The sequence below is a fragment of the Ceratotherium simum genome, chromosome 36, assembly GCF_057802395.1.
Source record: "Ceratotherium simum simum isolate JZ-2026a chromosome 36, ASM5780239v1, whole genome shotgun sequence".
NCBI lineage: Eukaryota > Metazoa > Chordata > Mammalia > Perissodactyla > Rhinocerotidae > Ceratotherium > Ceratotherium simum.
Window position 1 is genome coordinate 1,619,375 of NC_141935.1, and position 26,364 is coordinate 1,645,738.

The 26,364-nt window shown below is 54.7% G+C and overlaps 1 protein-coding gene across 8 annotated transcripts in view; it reads right to left on the reverse strand.

Moving 5' to 3' along the window:
* NAV1 (neuron navigator 1) overlaps nucleotides 1–26,364 on the reverse strand; it is a 235,711-nt gene that overhangs the window by 95,236 nt on the left and 114,111 nt on the right. For 4 of the 8 annotated variants that reach the window (XM_087424297.1, XM_087424295.1, XM_087424293.1 and 1 more), the window contains exon 5: nucleotides 17,079–17,168. The exons of the other annotated variants lie outside the window; for them this stretch is intronic. In XM_087424297.1, the coding sequence (XP_087280423.1) occupies nucleotides 17,079–17,168 (90 nt within the window). The remainder of the gene's footprint in view (nucleotides 1–17,078; nucleotides 17,169–26,364) is intronic. 8 annotated transcript variants of the gene reach the window in all.

Sequence of the window (26,364 nt, forward strand, 5' to 3'; positions counted from 1 at the left end):
GGCTCCGGACACTCTGCCTGGGGTGGGGGGCAATTTGACTTGCACATCCTGATCCCAAGGCAAATCTTTACATTTTTAGCTCAAAAATATGAATAAGTTGCATTTGCAAAAGAATTAACCCCACCCCCTTGCCCTCTCCTGACCTTCACTCCTTCCTCACTGTCTCCCGTGGGACAGAGCAGAGATGGGGTAAAGGGATCAGAGAAGGTATCACACTACCATGTGGTGATGAGAACCGAAAGCTCAAGGATTTGTTTTACTGGCTAAGTCAGGATGCTGTGGAGACTGCCTCCATGTGTCGTTGTCAAATGCTTGGGTGTGGGGTGGTGGGCCCTGGGGACAAAACAGCATAGACCAGCAGAGATGGAGGGCCCTGGTAGTTCTGCTCCTTCCCCCTGCGTTCCTCAGAGTGGGATGAGCTCAGGACACTCCCAGCCTAGGTGGCACCTGCGTGCAGATGAGGAGGCTCTCCAGCTGACTCAGCTCTCCCCGAGGCCCCCGCTGGCCAGCAGAATACACCTCGCTCCTTCTTTGGATGCCCTGGTTGGGACACACCTCACAGCCTTCTTCTGAGTGCCTGAGTGTGCTTGCTGTCTCAGCTCCTACAGCACAGGGTCCAGCTGCCAGATTGGGGTGTGTGTGCATGCGTGTGTGTGTGTGTGTGTGCACGAAGCAGGGCTGGAGGGGGGCCAGGTAGGGCTCCTGGCAGTTCTAGGCTGACACGGATATTCCTGGCCGCTGCCCCAAGCCTTTCCCTGCAAATGGAGCAACCAGGGAGGATGTGTGTGCTCCTCAGGCTCAGAAGAGAGCAACAGTCTCCTCCAGTGCAGCCATCACCATGGTAACTCACAGTCGCCACAAACAACAGCATCCTCCCAGCATGCACTGGGGCACTGCAGGGTAGGGAGGTGTTCCTTTCTACACACTGTTGCCTCTTATGCAAGACCACAGAGAGCACACTGTCTTTGTCACGAGTCTTTGGACGAAGGACTGGCAATCAAATAAACATGACACACGGGTGCCCACACAGGCAAACGCAAATAATGCCCGGCTACCGAACATTTTCCACGCGCTGGGCACTTTCCATTGAACCAAAGCCCCTGTTCTTTCCAAGACAATACAGTGCCTCATAATACACACCCGGGCCTCCAGACATACACATCTACTCATGGTCCAGCCCGTAGTTTGTGGAAATCCTCACATCAGAATTGTACACACGCAGTTCTGCAATTCTGCAGACACAGGCCTGGAGATTCACGTGGACGTGTCTTCCATTGTAGGTGAGGAAGCAAAAGGACTAAAGCGGTGCACAGGAGAAATTTAACCTTGAGAAGGGGTGGTGCACTGGAAAGATGGTGGTAAACAGGGTCCTTCTTTCTGCTCTGGAGTCAGAACCGGGAAAACAGGCTTCCCGAGGAGGGCAAGACTATGAACTTGCTAACCGAGACTGAGTCACTGAGCAAGAACTGAGAGCATGGTGCGGTGTCAAGAACACAGTTCTTAGAGTCAGAAAGACCTGAGTTCAGACCCCAGCACCGCCCTCTCCCAGCCTGCTTGACCTTGAACGAGGCACCTCCCCTCAACGCAGTTTTCCCCTCTGTAAAACAGAGAGAATAACAGTACCTGCCGGGTAAGGTCCTTGTGAGGATGAAAGAGCTAATTCACATAAGGAGCTTAGTATGGGGCCTGCACACAATAGGTGCTGTATCAAAGATAGCTCTTACTTGTCAGAAGGCACAAAGGGGCGGGTGGGCGATGGGCACACACCCAGGCCAGGGCTGCAGCAGGCTCTCTCATCTGCAGGAGGGTGGTGCTGCCCCACAGGGCGCAGCTCAGGTGGACCACACAGAGCAGAGAGGGACCCCGCTCTGGTTGGCGGAGGCCCTCATACTTGGAGGTAGGGGTGATGAGGTGGTGACAAACCCCTGTCACTGAGTCATCAGGCCTGACTCCCTCCGTGCTGACATCACATCTTCAACCCCGGTCCCTTGCAGGCAGTCTCAGCTCTGGGAAATGCTGGGCCTCAGGGGCCTTCTCTGGCCATAGTCTAAAATCTGCTGTAGTAATGCATGGGAGCCTCCAATGGACCGCTTTACCCCCAACAGATCTGGGGGCATGCAAGAAGGAGCAGGGCTCGAGGGAACCATCACCCGGCAGTCAAACTTCCCCAAGTTCTGAATAGTTTTAATGATTAGCTGACAATTAAGTAAACTGCAATAAGTGCCTGCTGAAATCTTAATTACTTCCACCAGCGTTTCAGCACCCACACAAGAGGTGTAGCCGAGGGCAGAGGCCATAGAGGACGGGGTCTACGTCTGATTTCTGGACTGGGTGGGAGCCAAGAGGAGGAAGGGAAGAGTCGAGAGGAGGAGCGCTTTCCAGATACTGCATTTCAGAACTCGACAGAGTCATTTGCCCTCATCCTACAGACAGGGAAACACAACATCTCGCTCAGGCCAGTGTCACAGGCTGTGAACAGCGGGGCAGGGGTCTCCTGGCCCAGGGATCTTTGCACCAGAGCCCTCTGTCTCATCGTCCACGTCGTGGGTCAGGTTGATACGCACCGAGATGCACCACCTAAAGAGTGATTGCAATGTAAATTACCGTGCAGGACGGTCTGGGAACAGATCCACTTAGAAATCCAGGCTAGACGAAATGACCTGGGAAAGGAACACTTAAGCACCACACACACACACACACACACACGCACACGCATGCTCACACTCTCCCAACAACTCCCTACAAGAAGAAAAAAAAACCCTCTCCCGACTCGCTTAGATCCCAAGGGTAGGGTCCACGTCTTCTCTAAACTCTAAAATTTGTCACGGTTTGGGCTCGTAGTGCACACAGGCCAAATACCTTTATAATAAAAGCCATTACAGCACAAATATCTCCTAACAAAATGATTTCCAGCCCTGGCCGGTGGGCACCCTCCTCCTGATAATATTTAGCACAACCCCCACCAAAGATTCTCGGAGTCTGCTCCACCACATCACGACCAGCATTTGTGGATGCTCATTTTGTGTTGACGCTGAGTCCAATGTCTTTGGGAATCTGAATCACTTTTATCCCTCTCGTCCGCCCAAGGACAATCCGTCCAAGCCCAGCCACAGAGGGCGGTGCAGGCCCACCACCGCGCACCCTTGGTCTTCTGATACCGTTCAGGTCCCTGCCCACTGCTCAGGGGTCCCACTGCTGCGTTCTGGGGTTCCGGCACGAGGCGACCTTGCGCTGGATTCACTCCTCCCCTGAGCGTTCGAAGGCTCCATCCTGCGGTGTGGCTCAGAGACAGATGACCCGGCACACACATATCCCTGGCCCTCAGGCAGAACAGATTCCTCCCCCCCCATCCTCTCCTCACCATCTGACGACCCCAGAGGCCCTAGAAAGAACGCTGGATGGGCCCCCAGGCAGGAAACACCCCACTTCCATGGAGTATGCAGGCGGGGGACTATTTATTCTGCTGCTAATTCTATCGTTTCGCTCATCCCCCACAAGTCACAATATTGTCAGAGGCGGCTGTCACAGAACCTGCAGCGTGACGAATAGCAGGCTTCCAGCCACTCAGCACGCCTGCTCCCAGAGGAGCTCCCTGGGACTTCCATCCTTGCCCCGAAGAGTCCCGAACCCTCTCATCTAGCGAGTGGACCCAACTGGAGCTGAGCGCTCAGTGGTGCCCCTACTATTTGCCACATGGGGCAGAATACTGAGAAAGAGCCAGGACTAAAGGAATAATGTACTGGCTGCATGGGTGTGAGAGGCAAGGAAAGAAAAACCAGGAGGTAGAAGCAAATCTGGGGCCAGAGAGAGGGGCACATACGGTCACCCTGGCCCAGAGTCGCCAGGCAGGTGCCTCTCCAGATGACCTACAGGTTTGATTCTGACTGGGTGAGGAGGCTTGGATCAGAGGCTCTCAGGACTGTGTCTCCAGCAGGCACTGGGCTGGGAGGAAGAGTGAGGCAGGGGGCGTGTGGAAGGAAGGCAGCTTGGGGTGGGTGGAGAGGTCTAGCTTAGTTTTCCAGAGGCACATACTAATCAGCTGTGGGGCCTCAGGTAAATTCCTTCCCCTCTCTGGGCCTCAGTTTCCCTGTGTGTAAAATAAGGGAGTTGGGGGAGAAGATACCCAAGAGCCTACCAACCTTGACAGTCGGGTCCTATAGCTTTGTGGTTGGCTGAAGCCCGTACAAGCATCTTTTCTCCCAGAGTGCATTAAAAACACAGGTGCCAGGGTCACCCCCAGAGACGATGACTCAGCAGGCTGGAGACAGGGCCCAGGGGTCTGCATTGCTGCAAGCCCCCAGTGTGGGTGCTGTGATACAGAAGGTCCCATTTTGAGAAATCCTGACATCCTGTTGCACCCCCAGAATAGAATGACCGTCACAAACCTGGGGCTTGACTTTCTGATGCCCGGCCGCCTTCAAGTCTACACCCTGTCTGTTCTCCATGAAAGCCCACCCCTCCATCTCCAGACTTGGAAGAGAGGAGTCACCTTTGTCCTGCTCCTCAGAGGATGCAGCCCAGTCCAGCCCTGCCAGGGTCTCTGGGGCTTGCTGCTGAGAAGGGCCACCAGGAGGCGCTGCTGGCCCTCAGCCAGCCTGGCCTTGCTGCGGCCGTGGTGCTGAGAGGCATCGGCCCTGCTCATATTTGGGAGCGGCCGCCCAAAGGGTCCTTTTCCCTCTGCATTCTGTTGAGCACAACTCCCTTCCTCCTGGGCTCTGCACTCCCAGGACAGCCATCCTCCCCCAACCCAGGCCTCGGTGTCCACGTTGGACTCTCATCCTGGAAGAACAGGCAAGAGTCTGCACTCTGGAGAGCCTGATCTAGTCCAGGGGAGAGCCAACCAGCCCCAGGCACAAGGGAGGGAACCTGTGGGCTTCACTTGGCAAGCTCAGATGCAAGGCCCAACTTTCAAAGAGAACTCCACTGGCCTTTCTGCTCCAACGCCCAGCAGATGAAGAGCTGTCTGTGGGGAGCAGATCGGGGTTCAAATCCATGCTCTGGAGGTCTCACTTCTGTTCCTCTAAGATGTTCCTGAGGCAAGAAGCTTGCCTGACGAGGAGGGAAGAGAGTCACCCCCTCACTCCCCGGCCATGCCCAGCCTGCACCTGGCTGGGGGGAGAGTGGGAGGAAGTGAGCCGGGGTCAGCCCAGCTCTTAGGGCTCAGCTCAGCCTGTGAGCAGGTGCAGCCTTGGAAGGGGATTCGGAGAGTGAAGATTAAGGCTCCAGGGGTAAGTGATAGCAATACCTCCATGGTCACTTCTTAACATCCAGCACCCGATGTTGCCCAGGGAAGGACTTGCTCCATCCAGGACAGTCAGTGCTGAGGGCTGCGGGACCAGGAGAGGGCGGAAGGGTTTGCTAATCTTGTCTTCCCTACCCCTCTTGTCCCATTTCCCTCTGACGGTTACGCTCTAGGATCAGACTATGGAACATAGTCAGTCTTCTCTCATTTAAAGACTATGACTCTGGGCTCAGTTGGGAGGGCAGTCCTCTGCAGAAAATGGCCTGCCTGCCTCAGCCGGGGACTCAGCCCATTCCCTGACAGGCCGCCTCTCCTGCCCGGTGGACCTCAGGGTTTCCTGGAAACGTTTCATTAGCGATGCTGCCAGACCCTTCATGTGACGCCTGCTCCACGGAAGGCGCTGCTGCTGGGAGCTGGAGTGGTTGTTATGGCAACAGTTTACGCAGCAGAGAACCAGCTGTGGCAGAGGGCAGGGAGAGAGGCCTAGAGGGGGAGTGGTACCCAGGTGTGCAGGACAATCCGTTGTCCCCGGGGGTTTCTGGGTGTGAGGCAACTGCTATCAGTGTGGCTAACCCTTCTGTAGTGCAGCGTGCTGGTCCTCTTCTAAGGCTTTCCGTAAGTAAGCCCATTTCATCTTCATGCCAACCCTCGGAGGCAGGCCAGTATCATCCTATTTTACAGGTGAGCAAACTGAAGCCCAGCGAGGTGAAGGAAGCTGCCGGAGGCACATACAGTAGTAAATGGCAAAGCCAGAACTGGAACCCGATACCTCACCCTAGAGCTGTGTAGTCCAATATTGTAGCAACTAGCCACAAATGGATACATAGAGAGATCTAATTCACAAAGCACAACATTCACCCTTTAAAGTGTACAATGCAATGGTTTTTAGTACATTTGCAAAGTTGTACAACCATCGCCACCATCTAATTCCAGAATATTTTCATCACCCCAAAAGAAACCCCACACCCATTGGCAGTCACTTCCCAGTCTCCCCTTGCCACAGCCAATCTATTTTCCATCTCTATAGATTTGCCTATTCTGGGCATCTCATATAAATGTAATCCTAAATATGTGGCCTTTTGTGACAGGCTCCCTTCACTTAGCACAATGTTTTCAAGGTTCATTCCTGTCGTCGCATGTGTCAGGACTTCCTTTTCATGGCTGAATAATTTTCTTTTCTTTCTTTTTTTTTTTTTAAAGATTTTATTTATTTATTTTTTCCCCCCAAAGCCCCAGTAGATAGTTGTATGTCATAGCTGCACAACCTTCTAGTTGCTGTATGTGGGACGCAGCCTCAGCATGGCCAGAGACGCGGTGCGTCGGTGCGCGCCCGGGATCCGAACCCGGGCCGCCAGCAGTGGAGCGCGCGCACTTAACCGCTAAGCCACGGGGCCGGCCTGGCTGAATAATTTTCCACTGTGTGGATAGACCACATTTTATACACCCATTCATCATTTGATGGGCATTTGGGTCGTTTCCACTTTTTGCCTATTTTATCAATAATGCTGCTATGAACATTCACATACAAGTTTTTATACAGACATACGTTTTATTTCTCTTGGATATATGCCTAGTAGTGCAATGTTGGGTCATATGGTAACTCTGTTTAACATTTTGAAGGACTTTCAGACTGTTTTCCAAAGTGGTTGCACTATTTCACATGCCCAGCATTGCATGAGGCTCTGATTTCTCCACATCCTCTGCAGCACTTGTTACTGTCTGGTTTTTTACTACAGCCATCCTAATGGGTGTGAAGCACTAGGTTTAATTTGCATTTTCCTAATGACGAATGATGTTGAGCAGCTTTTATATTTAAATTAATTAAAATTAAATAAAATTAAAAATTCAGTTCCTCAATTGCACTAGCCACATTTCAAGTGCTCAATAGCCGCATCATCTCACTGGCTAGTAACCACCATTGCACAGACAGAGAACATTCCGCCACCTCGGAAGGTCCTATTGACATCGCTGTTAGACCCAGTGGGCTTGGTCTGTACTAATACACCGGGTTTTTCTCTAAGGCATTGCCTTTGATTCACTTCAAGTCCAGTAATCTCATTTTACAGATGGGGTCCATCTTGAGGTTCACGGGGCCCTGACACTGAGGCCCCGAGTTGGTCAGGCAGAGACTTCCAGAGCACGTAATTCGAGTTCGTGGCAGGACAGAACCAGTAGCAAAGGTGAGGGTGGGCTTTGGCTACAGCTTCTGTCAGCTGCATGCACAGTGCCCACTCTCAGTCCCTGTCCAGGCCCCCGTGCCAGGCCCGCCCCTAAGTCCCTGACATGACTTCCTTTTCCAGGACCACCAGTGGCCGAGAGACAAGAGGCACTGCCTCTCAAGACGCCATGTTCTGATGGGGTGGACCTGCCCCGCCTTGCCTCTGCTGGCACCAGAGGTCCAGGTGTCAGCTCTCCCGGCTGCAGACCCCTCCTGAGCTCTCCAACCTAGGCCTTCACCATCTCCTCCTCTAGACCTGTGTCACTCCTGACTCCCCTGGAAGTGACTGCCCTTCAGCGAGGGGACAAGTCTGATGGAGAGACTACCACTGCCTTTGAAGCACCAATTGTCCCCAGAAGCCTCTGGCTTCCAGCTTAGCCTTCCGTGCAGGTGGCTTGCCCTCTGGGAGGCTGCCGCTGAGAGGCTGGCACACGCACCTGTGGGCAGGCATCATCGGCACCCAGAGGCGAGCTTCTGTTGGGGACAGACTAGAAAATACTGAAGCAGGGGTGGGCTGGGGCAATCGGGGAAGGGCTCCTGGAAGAGGCAGCCACTGATCTGAAACCAAAGGAAGGGAAGTAGGGAGTCTGACGGCAGGCAGCAGAGCGAGCCCTGGGTTCTGGCTGGTGCAGCCCGAGCCAAGGCCAAGCCACAGGAGAGGCAGGGCTGGCTCTGGGCACCGGATGGCGGGGCAGGGAGCCAGTGCCATCCCGACTAGTGGAGGTAATCTCTGGGCTCAGCACTGCCACCTGTGAAATGGGATAATGGCACATAACCCCCACACTGTACTGTGACCTCCGGGAGGGCAGAGTCATGTCCTACTCACTCTGCCGCCTACACGACACCCACGCACGGTGGGTGCTCCACACATTGCTCCAGAGCAATACAAGGCAGAGGCTGTGGATCTAGGTGGGGGTGGGGTGTGGTGGGAGACAGGCAGATGTGGAGGGTGACCCAGCTGCTGGACACGGTCTGGCCAGCCTGTGCATGGCCAGTAGAGAAAGCCCCCACTGCAAGCCTGGAGGAGGGTGGACGGGAATTCTCATCAAAAATCAGAGCTGGCACGAGCCTCACAGATAGGTTAACAGAAGGAGAAACTGATGACACGTCGTCTGCTGATCTCAGAGTCAAGCTGGGAGTTGGGGAGGAGGAGGTGGGGCTTTGAGGAGGACGCCCAGGGAGAATGTGGGGGAGGGTATGGGCCCGTGCAGCGCTGCCTCAGAAGCGGGGGAACCCCTCCCTAAGAAGGCCCTCACCACACCTCTTCCCCAGCCCCGGCTCTGCCTGCAGAGCATCTGTTCCTGCATCAAAGAGCTGTCGTCCACCCCGCCTGGCTGCCTCCCTGGAGGATTCCCATTTCTGGAAAAGCTTTCTGTGTCACCGATCCCCTTGACCCTCCACTGCCCAACCCTGGGGACCCTCAGGCTCAGCCCATCTGCCACCAACACGTCTCCCCACCTCCAGCATGGTCCCACTACCCACGGAAAGGACGAGGCTGGGACAAAGGCCACAGCCCTCCCCCAGAGCGCGGGCACAAACTGAAGCAAGAAGGAGCAAGGTTAGCTTTAAAGAAGACTTCTAATTAAGAAGACAGAGAAATCCAACAGTGAAACTCAGCAAGGTTTGCTGAAGAGTTATCAAAAAACAGACAGTGTTCTCTGGGGCAGGAGGGGAGGAGACGGTATTTACTCAGCGTTTCCTCTGTGCTGAGCATGGCTGATGACAGGCATAGATTCTGCCCTGTCACATGACAGCCCTGAGCCAGAGTATAGTTACCCCAATTTTATAGATGTTGGCCTCAGAGAGGCCAGTGAACTTCCTAAGGTCACACAGCTCCTATAAGTGGTATAGCAGGAATCTGAGTCCAAGTCTGACTCTGAAGTCCATGCTTTTTCCAAAATAAATTATAAATGACAACAAGGACACTAAAGCTGGACACCAGGAGGCCCCTCTGGACGGACGTGCTGGAACCGTGCTCCTCACAGACCACAGGACAGTGTCCTCTGCGCTGTGGAATGAATGAGACAGGACTGACAGGAGACTGGGGAGTCACAGGCCACGGGCCAGGCCGGTGTTTCTCCACCTCCAAGACTCAGGGCCACCTGCCAGTCCCTGCCAGTCTGGGCCTTGTGGCGGTTGCTGCTCCTGCCGGCACTTCCTCGAGGAAGCCCTTTCCCCCACCGGGCTGGGTCCCAGTTCTGGAACCTGCAGACCTTCTGGCCTCGGAAGAACCTTCCTGGAGCGTCTGGCAGGCAGGTTGGGCGGCTTGCCTGCCAAGACCCATGGCTGTGCTCCGCTGCCTCATCGGACCTCTCAGAATTCTCCTCCCCCGTCCAAGCCCAATTCAGGAGCCTGGGAACCAGCTGCAGCCAAAAGCAGGGCTCCGGCCCCACTCCCTCCGCCCACCCCCTCACCTTCTCCTTCACGGGGAACACATGTGTGGGACTGGAGCCACCCGCAGTCCTGCCCTCTAGCTGGCCTTTCGCTGGAGGCGCCAAGGGGTCCCCCTGCATCTGGCAGCGAGCTCGAGGGGCAGGCTGGAAGCTGAGACCCCTGGGTCCAGTGCCTGGGAGCGAGCTGCCCAGCCCTTCTGGGCCTCGGTTTCTCTTTCTGAGAGAAGGAATCAACCCCATTCCCACACTCCTGAGAGAGGGGGAGGGGTGTGAAGAGAAAAGAAGTGAGCAGGGGCTTATGCACTGGGCATTCTTCTCCAGAGGAACAGCCTGAGCTCCCACCATGGTCCAAGGGTGGGCTGGGGACAAGGCTGGGGTCGCTCTGCAGAGCCCTGTACCCATATCAAAGTGAGGCTCACAGGCCTTCTCCCAGCCTGCGCCCAAGCCCACCAGGGCCTGCAAACAACCCATGGCAGCCCAGGCGCTGTGCTGCAGCCACCAAGCTGCTTAGGATTGGTCACCATTTGAATGGAGCCAAATTCCCAGGAAAAATATCTCCCTGCAGGGATCACCTGGTCTGCCAAGCCACAAAGCCCACCCCAGTTTAGTGACAACACGCTCCTCAGTGGAGCCCCAGCCCCTCCCCACACCCCACCTTCCCCCTCTGCTGGCCAATGTCTTAGGGTTCTTGGAAGAACCCAGCACAGTCTCTTTCTGCAGGAGCCCTCTAAAGGAATGGCAGAGGTGGGGCGAGGGGGAAAGACCCCACTCTACGTGCCGAATAAGGTCCAGCTTGGACCAGGAACCACACACAGGGGGAGGGCCAGCCTATCCCAGGAGGTCCTTGGGTTGGAAGCAGGGGCTGGGGAGGGAGCAGGCACAGGCCATGAGCTGCCTGCACTCAGGCAAAGGTGCAGTGAGGGTTTGTGGAGAGGATGCTGTGCAAGTGCCCTGGGGGCGGGCACAGGGAGGCACTACCTCTGGTGGACGCGGAGAAGCCAGATGCTCTCTGTTATTTGCCTTCCTCCCTGGTGCAAAGAAATGCCCTGAAAAAAAAAAAAAAAAAAAAAAAGAAATGCCCTGAACCCATGCAGGTGGGGGCAGGAGGCCTGTGCACGGAAAAGGCTGGCCCAGGACGAGGCCAGGCTCAGAGGAAGGTTCTCCAGAGGAGAGTGGGCAAGGAAACCAGTACTTAGCGCCTTGATTCTTGAAACTCTATAGACCCTTCTGGCAGAGCAGATCACATCTGCCCTCTACCTTTGGAAGCAAGCCTACTGTGTGCCAGGCCCTTTCACATCCCTTACATCATCTGAGCCCCATAATAATCCCGTGAGACAGGCACTGGGATTTTGCAGCTGTGGAGACAATAACCAATTTGCTCCAGGTCTCAGCTTCGAAGCAGCAGGGCTGGGATTCGAACCCAGCCTCCCTGCCTCCAACTCCAGCGCTCACCCCAGTGGACTTTGCATCTTGCCCATCATACATTTTCAATGACAAAGCAACCTAACAGAACCAGGGCCCGGAGCACATGCACTCCCGAGCTATTCCCGGCTCTCTCAATTAGCTTCTAATATCCGTCAACAGGATGAGCCTCTTCTTAGGGACAGGCTGCCAACAGCCCTCGAGGCCATGGTCCCGGCACTCATCCACCGCCTGGCTCGCCCTGCTGCCACTGCAGGCAGGCTGGTGGTCCAGGCTGCCTTCTCTCTGCAAACGATCCCCAGCCCATGATCCCCAGTCCATTGCGGGGCAAGAGGCCCTAGCAGCTGGTGACCCCTGCCCCTACCCTCCCTGGGGTCCTCTATCTTTAATGAGACAGAGGACACAGAGGGGCGCCCAGCTCAGAAGGAGGGAGGTGAGGAGATGGGGAATCTTGCTGTGCGCAGCTCCTGCTCCGGTCAGCACGGCTCTTTCTCCTTCCAAGGACAGAGGGAGCCCTGGGCCCTCCAGGCTTCCTGGCCACTGCCCCACTCTCCACTGCAGGGAGCAGCCCCCTGTGCCCCTGGCCCCACCTGGGGGAGCCCCGGTGATGGTCGGGGCTGCTCCTCCAGCTCCGTACTGCACAAATTGCAGCTGCCATGGGAACAGCAGCAAGGCTGCGCTCCTGGGGACGGGAGAGCAGACTCTACTGAACCGATGTCGGCATGTGACCCCTCCCCCACCAAGAAGCCAAACTGGGGGACATGCTGGGCAGAGAATTTTGTTCAGGAGTGCCAACACCTGGTGGGAGGCTGGGGTGGCTCAGGTGACTTCAGACAGGCCCTTCCCCCATCCGTCAGCCCAAGGAGTCGGGGGGCATGCCATCCCCCTACCTTGGGCCTCCGCAACGTGAGGCTCAGGATCCCTCAGACAATATTCAAGTCCTTGCCCCAGCGATCCAGGCCCTCTACAATAATTTTTGGGCCTGATCTTCCACTTTTTCCTTACGTATTCCCTCCATCCATTCAAGCTGCTCTCTGCTGCCTCTCATTATCACACCCTCACTTGCTCCATCCCCTCCTGCTCCCATCTAAAGGGCTGTCCCGCTGAGTGACTTCCACCCACGCCTCAATGTCCAGTTCAAGTCACACCTCCTCCAAGAAGCCTTCCCTGGCCACTCACTGATCACTTCTACAAGCCACTCTCGTCAAAGTGTGCACACTACACCTGCAGCCACCACTCCTGGGGCCTGCCAGTCTTGTTTCCCCACTAGACTAACAATACTTCTTGTGCAGTCCCACCTCCACCCAGCACACTGGGCAGCACACAGCCAGCGCCCCAGGAAATGTTTCACTGATGGAGGGAGCAACCTTGTCCTCTGGAGAACGCAGACTTGCCTCTACCTGGCTCCTCCCCTTGGGCAGAAATCGCTAGTCCTGTCTTAGGGTCCCTGCTGGGGCCTCCAGGGGACTCCTATCACAGCCTCATTGTTCTTCACACGTCAGCCCTGGGACGCAGCAGGTCCTCAAGAAGATCCTGCTCCACAAACACATCCCTGGGCATGTAGCCGGGGCACCCCTCACCCCCCCCCCACCTGCCACACCTGTCCTGCCTCACGGCCTCTTGGGTTCACAGACGGGCAGGGAGGCAGCCTCGTGTCCCCAGTCGCCACCCTATAGCCTCCCCCTCCGGCACTGCCACCCCACCCCATCGCATCTCTCCAGCTAACTTCCTTCAGGAAACTTCCGTGCCATCCCCCACCCCAAACTCCCAACCTACGGTCTCAAGTCTTGCCTTCTGCCTCTCAGATTCCAGCAGCCACCATCTTGGCCAGTTTCTCCTGGTTCTCTGAGTGTCTGGCTTGACTCTCCAAAGGCAGGGACCACGTCTTTCTGCCCTGTCTCTGCAGGTGCCTAACCCAGGGCTCTGCCTCTGGTCTCACCTGCAGGGGGACTTCGAGGAAGCCTGTTCCGCCGTGGCCCAGGCACACCTGACTTTTCCAGAACACACAAGGACCTCTGACTTCCTCCCTCACATCTCAGCCTCAGTCCTCCCTTGTCAGACACAGATCAGAGGGAAACGGCTCCCCCGACACCACAAACCCTTTTAATGGAGATCAGGAACTCACTTTCAAGACGTTCCTGCATTTTCTAGGCCACTACAAAGTCCTATTACCGGGCAGCCACAGTGACCTTCCCTGGGCAGGCAGACATATATATTTTACTGGACATACAACTGTGACACACGTTGGAAAAACCACAATAAAATTCACTGACCCAGACCCGTAAAGCAGGAGCTCTCCATCACCTCACCCAGGGCCCGGCTCTCGGATTCCTTCCCTAAAATGTCCCAACAAGCCTGACTTGGCGGCTCCAGGTGAGGCTCCTCTGGGCTCCCAGGGCACCCCACCCCCGACACAGCGCCCACTGCAGTATGATGCGCGTGCCTGGCGCATGTCCTCCCTATGTCCTCCCCTGAGGCACAGCAACTTCGCTGTGTCCACCACTGCCTCTCAAGTGTGTGTAACACAGACTCGCTAACCGTTTGTGAATGAAGGACAGGGGATGAGACGGCAGGGAGAAGAGACGAGGACTCAGCCACAGAGCAGCTCCACGGCCAGGAGGGAGCGGGGTGGGGCTGAGGGACAGGAGATGCAGCCCAGGAGAGTGCGCAGCACAGCAGCGTGACCCACGGCCGGGAGGGGCTGGTGCGCTCCTAACAGGCAGCCTCAGGCAGGACACCGTCCCCCACTTCTGCCATCAGGCCCCTGGACAGTCGCCAGGGCGGGAAAGACAGGTGACACCCGGTGCTCGACTCCAAATGATGGTAGGGTTTGCTCACACATATGCGAGGCCGAGTCCAGGGAGTGACACACAGGGATGGTTGAGGGATGTTGTGATCAGTTGGCGGAGGTTTCTAACTTACAGGCAGAACTGCAGTTACAGCCGGCCCACCCACCTCGAAAGACCCAAAACTTCAGGGTCTCCAGAAAAGGAGATTCCATAGCTTCCTGGCCAGGCTGCATAAGCCACAGTCCTGTCACCCATGGAATAGGGACTGGGCAGCTGCAATTCCCCACAGACATCCCCTTTCCGCCCCAGAGACGGGCTCAGTGCTGGTCCTTTAACCCAGAACGCACGCATGTCCCCTCCCGTTCCCTGCAGGTTCCACCCTTCCTCACTCATCCACCCATTTGTTATCCACTCAGCGAGCATAGGCTGAGCATCTTCTGTGTGCCAAACACTGGCCTAGACTCTAGGGACAAAAAGCTGAACAAAACCAAAGGAAAAAAAAAAATGCTGCTTTCTCAGTGATCACCAAACCTCTTCTTCCAGGGAGCCTTCCCTGATGCCCTCGCCCAGGCTCAATCACACTCTCCACTGGGGCTGAGCACATAGCTTGTGCATCTATTATGAAGGTTCTCAACAGGGGTGACCACCCACCAGGGGACAGAAGGAAAGTCTGGAGACAGGTTCGATGGTCACAACTTGGGAGGGGTTGCTACTCGCATCTGGAGGGTGGAGGTCAGGAATGCTGCTAAACATCCTACAGTGCACAGGACAGTGCCCCCTCACCCCAAAAAAAGAATTATCTGGCCCAAAATGTCAGTAACGCCAAGGTCAATCCCACTATTATGCCAACTCTCTTCTGACCTAGGGTAACTGTTAACATTAGGGAGCCCCCTCCCCGCTCCCCTCTCCCTAGGCTATAAGTTCCCTGAGCACACAATCCACGTGCTGTAACATGTGGAGCAATTCAGCAAGGCTACAGCAGGTCCGGAAACTCCCTGCAAGTGTCTTGACCTGGAGCCCAGCACTACGCATGGACAGGCCACAGAGGTGACGCACGCAGTCCCCGGGGGAGCAGAACCCCCGCCCATTGCTCTGAGGCCCCCAGCAGAGCTTCCATCACCCTCCTACGTTGCTCACACCCCTCTCCACATCTGGGCTGGGATTCGGATCAGAGAGGTTGGCTCGGCAGCGCTCCCCTCCTGGGGCCCCCTCTGAAATCCCGCCATCAGCACCCTCCTCCTGGTGAGTTCAAGAGAACTAAATTATGTAAAGAAGTTCCGACAAAAAGGAGGAGGACTTCCGCCTTAGAATTCCTTGAGGACGTTCCAGCAGAGAAGGGCACATGCTTTCCGTGGGTGTGTGGGGAGCCCAGGAACACACCGGGTCCTCTGCTGGAGGATCACAAAGCTTGTACTAAATCTCCCCGTGTTCCCACTGGATAAACTGAGGCCTTACACTCCAGGTTGTGGGGGCAGGCAACATGCCTCACAACCCAGGGCCCAGCCTCTGCCACTCCACTGACCAGCCCCCCTGTTGTGGAGACAGAAGTTGTCAAAGTGAGAGCCAATTTCACTCCATCATGCCAGGGACACGGAGGAGAGACAACAGTACAGTCGACTCCCGCTGTCAGCCAGAGACGCTAATGAATCCTCTGTTTCCGAAGACGATTATCGGATGGAATAATTCATTGCTCGAGATTAATTGGACTAATTACGTTGGCTCTCAGAATCCCCTGAATAATTATTTTCTATCGGGGTGGGTGTCAGTGATAACTGGGGGACATCTGAGCCTCTTCCCCTCAGTGAAAAGTCCACAGCAAGGCCCCTGGTTTGGAGCAGTGGGCACGATGTAAATACCACGGACGGCCCAGTGTCAGCCCTGGACTGGTTACATGGTGCCCAGATTTCGTGTGGAAATCCTTTATTCAGGGAAATACTACCACTTTGAATACCCTTCCTCCTGCCCTCATTCAACATATTCTTCAAAACATCCCTCTGTTCCCAGGAAGTCCTCCTTATTCCATGGGAGTAGGGAGAAGCTGTGTGCCTTCCCATCCCTCCTGTGGGAGATGCCTACCCACTCCCCACACACCCACCCAGCCATGGCCCCTTCTCTCCCAGGGCCAGCCTCCCTGGCCCCCTCACTGCCCCCCACAGTGAGCCAAGAGCCCCCAGACCTGCACATATCCAGAACAGCCCACTGCATCCGAGCACCTGACGGTACCTTGCAACCTCTCCCTCTTCAGATTAAGTCAACATCCTCGCTACGTGAATAACTACGAAGGCTGAGCGCACAGCAAAAGAATTTGGTGTTTCAATAAAACTCACAACCAAGTTAATTTGACACGTGTAATAATCTGCATTGTCACTTTCCTGTTATGTGGCAATTAGACATAAAATGGCTGGGCAGCCATTCCTCTTAATTACGGACAGCCCAATGAGGAAAGCTTAGGACCAGGGGGCCGCCTGGAGGTGGTTGGGGGAAAGGAAACTGGCTTCTGCTCTGATTCTCCCCATCAGCCTCTGGTCGACAGATTAAGTCGGTTTCGGGAGAGGGCGAGGTACCACATTAATTAGCGTTAGGCTCCAGTCCACTCTGAACCAGTATCCAGGGTGGGTGGGTGGTGGCTTTAGAATCAGACAGATATGAGTTTGAATCCTGGCTCCACCACGAGGTATGTAAATTCAGCCAAGTCTTAATGTTCACAAGTCTCATTTTTATTTCACCTATAAAATGGAGGTAATTAAATATTTACTTCTTAGGATGACTGGGAAGATTAAATTAGATAACATATGTTAGGTGCTAGCACAGTGCCCAGCTCATGGTAGGCACTCAAATGGCAGTAGTTTTATTATTATCATTATTATTATAAATGGGAAAGCCGATCCATCTCGGTCCACTTTGGTTATGGACCTACAGGCCTCCAGACGGTCCTCAGCTTTAAGCTCTTACCAATCCTCCACTCAATGGAGGAAATGTGCCCGGGACATAACGCTCATTTCCCCTCTCTTCACCTGGAGCTGGAGACACAATTGATGTACACCAGGCTGAGTGGTGATGATGTAAGAGAAGACACCTCCTGTCCACTTTCCACCGAACTCCCCCTGAAAACAAAAAGCAATCTGTGAAGCCTCCCACAGTAGCTGCCTAGACTCAGTGAGATATACCCAGATTCAGGGGTCAAGGCCCTGGAGCGAGGGTCACTGGTTAGTCATTCCGTGGCGTAATCTACATGATACTGTACACACTGGCAGAGACCTTCCTAAACACTGCAGGCTTATGAAGACTTCTGAAGTGGGGGGAAAGCGTTTAGGACGAGCGGAAAGGTTTCTGTTAATGGGTAACCACACAGAATCGCAAACACCTCTCACACCAGGAAGGAGCGTCTGAATTGAGGGACAAGCAGCTGCTGGAGCTTTCTGTAAGGACAGCAAATGGGAGCCTGGCCCCACCCTCCTCGGCTCTTCCTGCAGCGATGGGGAGGGAAGGCGAGTGAGGGGAGGCAGGCTGCAGGGCTGGGCCATTCTCCAGAAAGACAATGGTAGACAGCCCCAGGAAGCCACTTCAAGGCTCTTTAGGAGGCAAAGGTGGCAAGATGAGGAGCAGGAGAGCAGCCTCCAGAAGCTACTGAAAGAGGCACACGGATGGGGGGGTAGGGGTGGGGATAAGGGGCAGACAGCAAGTAAAGGAAACCTTGCAACAAAATCACAAGAACTTCAGTTCGGCACAAAGAATTGCGGTTGTAAATGCCTGGGCCACACTGAAGACCAAGCATAAGTGCAGTTAACAAGGGGGCACCCAATGCCTAGAGTCAGGGGCTCGCACCCCAAATGTTCAAAATGGGGTAACAAATCTCTGAATTTTGTCCTATAGTTTAATCAGACTGCTTTCCAAACACCTTGACTAAAGAAATGAGTATTTTGATGGGGACTTTGGGGAGGGCTGATCTGGATGAGAAACATTGGGGGGCAGTGATGGGGGCAGCAAGGTGCAGCCTGAGATGGGTGAGTATGGGGGGACTGAGAAGGAGGCAGATACAGGGATGGGGGTGAGGGTGCTAAGGACACACCACGATTGCTTAGGACTAAGATGACCCCTTCCCTGGGAGCATGGGCAGCAGTCACCTGACTCCGGTTAGGTCTGCCCCTTTCCACACCCCCTTCTCCGGCTCTGGAGCCTCAGGCGAGTGTGGAATAAAGTCAGTGAGCTGAGGACCTCTTGTGCTGAGGATCTGTAGAAAGGTCTCAGGCACTCCTTACCCGGACACTCTGCAGAAGGCCGGCCTAGAGAGTCAGGGGTACTGTAGTTTACAGCGGCCTTGAGGACACATAGCTGAGGGCTTCCCTACGTGTCAATCAGGTACCATCAGGATTCCAGCCCGGGGCGTTTAGAAGGATGGCTGGGGACAGAATGGTTCTGAAGAGCACAGGGAGCTTAGGTTCCACTTGCTCTGCCACTGACTGGCTGTGCTTCCTGGACCTGTTCCTCATTTGTAAAATGATCACTTGTAAAATGATCCATAACTGATTTCCAGCTTTGTGGACTCTGATTAGAGACACACATGCCCTGATCGTCACCACAGGGAAGGACGTACTGGCTGCTGGGCCAAGGGGGACAGGCAGGGCTGTCACTGAAGATTCTGCCGCAGGCAGTAATGGTTCCCAGACAGTCTGGCCTCACACCAGGAGTATCAGGTGTTCGAGGAACGAGATACAGGAGGAAATGAGCAGAAACACCCAAACACGGGGTGACAGACACCTAGGGGAGAATGGCAGGCTCCTTCCTACAAAGCTTCATGTGGGTGAAAGTGACAGCTGACTCGTCCACAGCCCCAGGGGCAGAGACACACCGGCAGGTCTGGAGATGCTGCCTGGGCAGGTCTGCATTTCTCTAAACTCATTTAAATTTAATAAACATTTGTGTGCTTGTTACAGTGTTTCCCAGCCTTCAGCCCAGGCTGGAAGACTGTGATTCAGAAGAACTGGGGTTTTAAAAAGCTGCATAAAGGAAGGGAGGTTAGAATGAACCGTGTGGTACTAGATTAGAGTCTGAGACATGAGTATGAACTCATGTTTATTATATTAATTATATTAAATAGAATGATAGGCACGTGTGTCCATACAGGTCAATGCATACATATATTTCCTGGCTCTATCGCCTGAGAGGCCTGGCAGCAGCGACACCCCAGCAGCCACATCTTGGTTTCTAACACCATCCTCCAATGAAAGAAACAGGGCTCCTTGGGGAAATCACTGATTCTTGGACCAGCGCTGGGAATACGCAAGATGAGTCTAGAGTATCTTGTAGGGCCCAAAACAAAGGAAATTAAAAAAAAAAAATGATTGGAATATGTCAAAGGGACACAGGTATCAACCGAAAGAGCTCCTGGGAGCCAGTGCAGAATGAAATAAAAAGCGTCGTATTAGGTTATACCTCAAAGCGCCTACAGCCACGAGGCCACAGTGACCTAAACAGTCAAATGGGGGAGAACGACGACTCTCCCACAACAGAAGTGCACACAGACACTCCTCCCTCCAAGAGGCGGAGCTTGATTCCCACCCTGAACAGGGGCTGCCCATGGTGACGTCCTTCTAAAGAACACGGTGTGGAAAAGGGGGAAAAAGAGTAAGTCTGCAGTAGGAACACTTGAGGAACACCATTTTAGCCAGATGATCAAGGCCAACACCAACAGCGGTAAGTCATGGTAACCTTCACATGATGTCACGACAACGACACTTTCCCTCTGGGGTCTTCAATCCAAAAACCCCAAGTCCCTGTCTAACCATGAGAAAAACATCAGACAGACCCACATCGAAGCACATTCTACAAAACACCTGACCCGTACTCTTCAGAACTGTTAAGGCCATCAAAAACTTGGAGAGTCTGGGAAACTGTCACAGCCTGGAGCAGCCTAAGGAGACCTGAAGACTAAACATAATGTGGTGTCCTGGATGGGATCCTGGAAAAGAAAAAGGACCTTAGGTAAAAACTAAGGAAATCCAAATAAAGCCTGGGCTTTAGTCAGTAATAATGTATCCATATCGGTTCATTAATTGCACCCAAGGTACCACAGTAATGTCAGATGTTTGCACTAGGGGAGACTGGGCATGGGGTATATGCCAACTCTCTTTCCTCGCAACTTCTCAGTAAATCCAAACCTATTAAGTTTATTAAAAAATAAAAAGCTGCACAGATGAGCTGTCTGAGGCACAGCCAGGGTGACACACGACATAGAAGTTCCTGAAGAGAATAAAATAATGAGTCACACAGAGTCTGACCAGGGAGAGAACGGGGGATTCTGCCAGACAAGCACACAAAAGAGAGAGAACGAGTCATTTCGACTGATGAGCTCTGCCAGAAAGACCGCGGAAGAGGCGCACAGCTGGGGACAGGGGGGCAAGGGGGAAAAATATTTTTAAAGGATGGGTAAGATTTTTATGGGTGATGATGGAGGAAGTAAGTGTTCTCAGACTGGGATGTGGCTTAATCCAAGACACAAAGGCCAGAAAATCTGGGGCAGACTCTGGAAATGGCAAGGAACCCAGCTTGTCCAAAGGCTGGGATAGTCCCAGGGACCACTGGCCCCACAGAATATTCTGTGAAAACAAGGCCAGTGGACAAGTGAGTTGGGGAAATCCTGCCCACTGTTAACCCATGCTGGCGCGTCACAAAGCCCATGAGGATATAAGGCCCCTGAGAAGTCCCTGAGAAACCTATTTCACCTTGTCCAACCCAGAGTTCCCCAGATTTATTGACCACAGGGTCTTTTCCTTTTAAGTAATGTCAATTAAGGAAATTCCGCAGGGAAACGCTGGCGGACGGTCAAAGGGGTGAGGAAGAAAGAGCGGAAGCTGAAGGGGCAGGAAGGTGCAGCGGTGGAGGCCTTGGACGTCGGGATAGGAAGGCAGGATGTCATACTGTGGGGAGCTGCTGAAGGCCACCGTCCCGGGAGTGACAGGGTCCCAGCTGTGCATTAGGAAGGCACCCCCGAGCAGTGGACAGGGACGAGCCGAAGGGGGGACGGAAAGCTTTCCTCATGCAGGGACGGTGTCTATTATGACAACGGCTGGGGCGAGGAAGACGATGTGACATTTCAGGGGTAGAGGCAACAAGACTTGGTGGTAAGTGATTGAACGAGGGGGGTTAGATGCAAGAGAGGGAGAAACAAGAGACATGGGTGGGGGTGGCAATACAGGGACATCACAGCTGGGGGGACAGGCCAGCCGGCTGGTCTGCAGCAGAGTCGTCCTCACCCTTCTCCTCCTCTCTGTCCCCAAAACTAAGACCAGAGGGGTGGCATCTCCAAACCCCCACCAGGCAAAGGGCACAACAGAAGAAATTTAATCTGAGCAACAAGACAAAAAATGCAGTGTTGGCTCATAACTCACAAAGATAAACATCCATGAGGACATACTGATATAAATCAATGATTGTACAAATAAATCAATGGGGGAGAAAAGACAAATCCCCCATACAGAGGAATTCCAGACAATTTATGTAGATTATGATCTACATACTGACGGGGGACCTGTGCCCAGAGGATGTCCCATCACTCCGGGCACCACCCCAGAGCATGGCCTCCCAGAAAGGCCACCGAGCGGAGCGGTCAGGAACCAGACGCCTGTGCAGACCCCTTTCCCACCACTTACGAGCTGGGTGACTTCAGGTAAGTGACTCAACCTCTCTGCCTCTGTTTCTGCGTTCACAGAAGCAGGACAAAAATAATTCTAATTTTGGATGCTTATTATGAAGAGTTAATGTATGTAAAGTGCTTAGAATGGTATCTGGTCCGTAGTAAGTGCACAGCAAGTATTAATGACTATTCTGATGGGGAGGGTCAGGCTGTGGGCATGGATGGGAAGGAGTCCATGGACCCTGGAGAAGCTTAAATACCAAGTGCGCCCAGCAGAGGAGGCGCTCAGGGGTGAGGCTCGGAGTCCCAGTTGGAGAAACGGGGACCTGAGCGCCTTTTCCCTTCACGGGATGGAAGCTGCTCTTGGCTGCTCATCTGCGCATGGCCGCCTCACTTTCCCAGATGCTCGCTGGTAATTAAAGGCCTAGGGTTTCTGTTCCCCGAGCACCTCCAGGCCTTCTGGGGACGAGCTGTGATCGCGACCACCGCTTTGTGTGAGAAAGGTGCGGAGAGGGCCAGCTGGCCTCCCTCTGTCTGCCCGCAGGCTCTGGAGGTTGGCTCTCGGCTGCAGATGGGGCGGCACCCCCAGACCCCCAGCAACCTGACCACCTCCTCCCTTCTGGGCTCCCCTCTCCAGCATCCTGGGCCTCAGCTGGCAGCAGATGGAGGGGAGGGGCTGCCAAACCCCTCCTGCCCCCCTGATTTCTCAAAGCCTCTGGCAGGGCCCTTCCTCCTTTTCCATCTGCGCTGAGGCTGTTGGGCGGGGAGGACGGACAGAGAGGGAGGTGTGGCCCTGAGTTTGAGCCCATGGTGAGACTCCCACGGTGGTGAGTAGGCGGTAAGAAGCAATGAGTTTCCAGGGATGAATGGAGCCTGGCACTCTGGAAAGCAGCCTCTTTTGGTAGAGGCTGGATAAAGTCAGAACGCTGAACACAACTGCTGATAAAGTTACTCCTTTCTCACTGGGTTTCTTCCTCCTTAAAGGTTGCTGGAGTCGCCAGGAGACCCATTACAGGAGAAGAATGAAGAGTCCAGGGTTCAAATTCTGGCTGCACCAATGACCAACTCCGGGACCTCCAGCAGGGTGCTCACTTTCTCTGTGTGTCTACTTCCTCATCTGGAAGATGGAACAACAGCACCTGCAGCTCTGAGCTGTGGTGAACTCTGAGCAAACCGTCATGCGTGACATGCTCAGTACAGTGTCTTGAGCACAGTGGGTCCTAGGAACACACCAGCCACCGCCAGCTTCCGTCAGACGCCTCCACGGAGAGCTCAGAAAGGCTGGCTTCAGCAGCAACGGTCCAGATCGAGGCAAGAGGCCGGATTCAGGTCCTGGCATTCCACAGACTCATTGCCTCATCCGTTCCTAAGGCGGCTCCCTCATCTGTCTAACGGGGCTATGAACACGTGTCCTACCGACTTGATGAGGATGGTGTGAGAACAACGAGGCCTGTGTGGCAGGATAGAATATCCCTGTCTGTGATATTTAATTTGCTGTCTCTCTCTCTCTGCATTCTACTCCCCAGCCCCACTGTGAGCAAACCCTCAGGTTTCAAAACTCTCCATTTCAAGAACATGGGTTAGGGTAGAAGCAGAACCAGTCAGAGGATCTGCTGAAAGCTTCAGGCTGTCAGGGAGGTGATTTTAGGGGAAGGGAAGAGACCACCTTTGAGAAGCAGAGAGGGGAGGGGGCGAGGCTCTCCAGAACTAGAAATGGAGAGGCCTCCGAGTCCCAGGAACAAGCAGTCAGAGGCTTTCCCAGGCCCTGGGGGAGGACGGAGTGGTGCAAGGAGGAAGGGGGGACATGGGGCACGCGCTCCCCCAGCCTTGACAGGTCCAGGTCCCACTGCGGTAGAGCTGGGAGCCGCCCGCCCAACGAGGCCATTCGGGGTCTGCGTGCTGAGGAAAGCTGAGGGACCACAACAGAGCCTTCCTGTCCCCGGTACAAGCCCGGGTTGGGGGAGAGGACTCCTGTCATTCTGACGTGAAATACCCCACCACTCCAGTGGGCGGGGGCTCAGAACCAGAATTAAGTTGATTTAAAGAGAAGCAAGAATGGGATGTTTCCTGAATGCCGGAGTTTGTGGGCTGACATCTGTATCTATTACACACGGATTCCAAGTTTAAAAAGTAAAGTTCCAGAAACACAGTACATGACATGGTCATTAATTACCTAATTATTTTGGTATAAAAACGCTTGGCAGGAGAGGAATAGGAAAGATTCCCCAGGGCCAGGGAGAGTTTGGGCTGGAGCCCCTGAGAGTCTGCGCTTACCTTTCACAGGGCTGGCTGGGCGTGGGGGGGACAGTGGAGGAGCCGCTAGGGACCCCAGCCTGGCCCTGACCACTCTGGTGAAACTACTTCCCACAAGGTGTGGCCGGCTTGACCTCCCTGATCCTCCCTCCCTTCGAGGTGAGGACTGGGGACAGAGCTGGGCCTGTGCCCAGGGAGCCTCCTCAGCAGTTATGGCAGCTGTGCTTCAGTCTTGTGAAGGATAAAGGGGAGAGAGAGACAGAGTCCCTGAGCTGGAACCTGAGCTCAGCCTGCCTTAAGTAAGCACAGCCTTCAGCAGGGAGTCAAGCTATCTCAGACTCAAGCTCCCTCTTAAGTAGCAGAGGGAGAGACAGGCCACTGGGATGCCCAGGTCTCCAGAATGTGGCCCCTCTGACCTCTCCGGAACCTCCCCTCACCTCCCTTCCACTCCTCTCTCCTCCTTCCATTCTTCCACTCCCCTCTCCTCCTTCACCCCGTCGTCCACTCCTCCCTCGATAGCCTGGCCTGGCCTGGAGGAGGCTGCCGGGCCCCGGAGGAACCCAGGGCACCAGTGAGGAATCATTGGCAGCCCCATCTCAGAAAGAGCGGCCGGCATCATCTCCTTTTGGTGCAAGGAACTGCAGCCCGAGAAGGTGGTTTGGGAATAACTTCTCCTAATCATGAGTGACAGCCCACGGGCAGGGCACTGGGCCAACGAAATGCTGTTCTTTCTCCTGAAGACCCCCTATCATCTGACTGAAGGAAGCAGCTCCAGGTAGGCAAAGCCTCATTGGCCCAGGAAACTCCAGGCCCAGAAGGCCGGGTCTGGGGTGGGGTGGGGGTATAACGTGAGTCCCAGAAGATGGGAGATGAACTGGGCAGAACTGTGGGATCCACCGGGTGCCGGGAAGTATCTCAAGTTCACTGCTTTGTTTTAAGCACTGTCCCCGTTACAAAACGCTAACTGGGGAAGGAGGAAGACGAAGGCAATGAGATGAGATTTAAACATGCAGATCCCTCTGGCCTGGGGAAAAGAGAAAGACCTCACCCAGCCCTGAGTGCTAATGGAGCAGGCCCTCTGAGCAGGCCCGGGTAAAGTTGTTCTGCAGTTCTCCAACTGCCCACTAAGCGGGCCGTCCATCACCCTCCTTGGGTGCTGTGGCCCATCCCCCGCCTTGGGTGCTGTGACAGGAAGGGCCCCATCAGAGAAGGGACTGCAGGTGTGGATGGGGACTGGGGGCAGGGGACAGGCAGCAGAGGGACATCACGTTTGGTGTTTTCTGGGTTTTGTCAAGAAGCAGATTTGGCCTGGAAGATACTGTCAGACATCCACCAGGGAAATGGAAGAAATATCTTGCTGTGGAGGCCCTCTGTGAGCATTCTTGATCCACCGATGACTGCTTCCTGGAGAAGCCCCCACCCCTCCCAAGGGGGACCCTGAGAAGGAACAGAACAGGATCGTGGGCAGCGTTGCACTGCCGCAGATGGTCCCCACCACCCTTCCTCTCTGCTGATACCCCTCCCCCAAAATACTTTTTGGTTTTAGACAGTTTCCATAGCAACTGCAGTCCCTATCAGGCAGAGGGTTACCATGACGACTTAACTTGGCTCTGCGTCCACAGCCAGGAGGGCCCTCACACCTTATCTGTCAAGCAGGCTCACAGGAAATCGTGTGAAGGGAGGAGGGAGGCCTGGGCTTGCCGAGGGCACTGGGGGCCGGGCTGGCCATTCGCCAGCCTGGCAGGGAGGTCTCGGAGCAGCAGTGGCTCCAACAGGACCCAGAAACCTTGGCTCAGGCTCCTCCTCCTCCTCGGTTCTCCCTCCAAGCCTCTGCCTGGCGTGCTTTCAGACGATGTACCTTCCCCACAGCTGCTTCTGCTAGGCCCTTGCCCTTCCCTCTTCCAGGAGGACTTCCCTCACCCCATTGGCTCCTCCACATTCTCTCTGTGGGTAGAGACTCAGTTTACACGGTCTGCACACGGCTCCTGGTCAACAGCCCCACGTCTAGGCTGCAGGCAGGGCTGGTGTTCAAATGCCGCGGCCTCAGTGTGCACCTGTGGCTGCATCCACTCTAACTGTCCAGTGCCGGCACCTCCCCTTGCTCAGTCTTGTCCTCTGGGTCCTTCCTCCCCATCAGACCGGAGGCTCTCTGAGGGCACGGCCTGTTTCCTCGCTTTGAATTTCTGCATTGGGCTTGGCTGAGGAAGCAGAGGGCTGGGAGCGGCCGATGGTGATGGGCTTGACACTCCCAGCTGTAGAAAGAAGGGGCGTGAGGTGGAGTCACACTTTGTGGGGGCTGATGATCCAGTCTGTAGACAGTGGCTGCTTCTACTTCAGCCACTTCAGTTTCTCCCCGCCCCCCGGCTTCAGCACTCGCCAGCTCTGATGCCAAGAGGAGAGAGCAGAAATGAAAT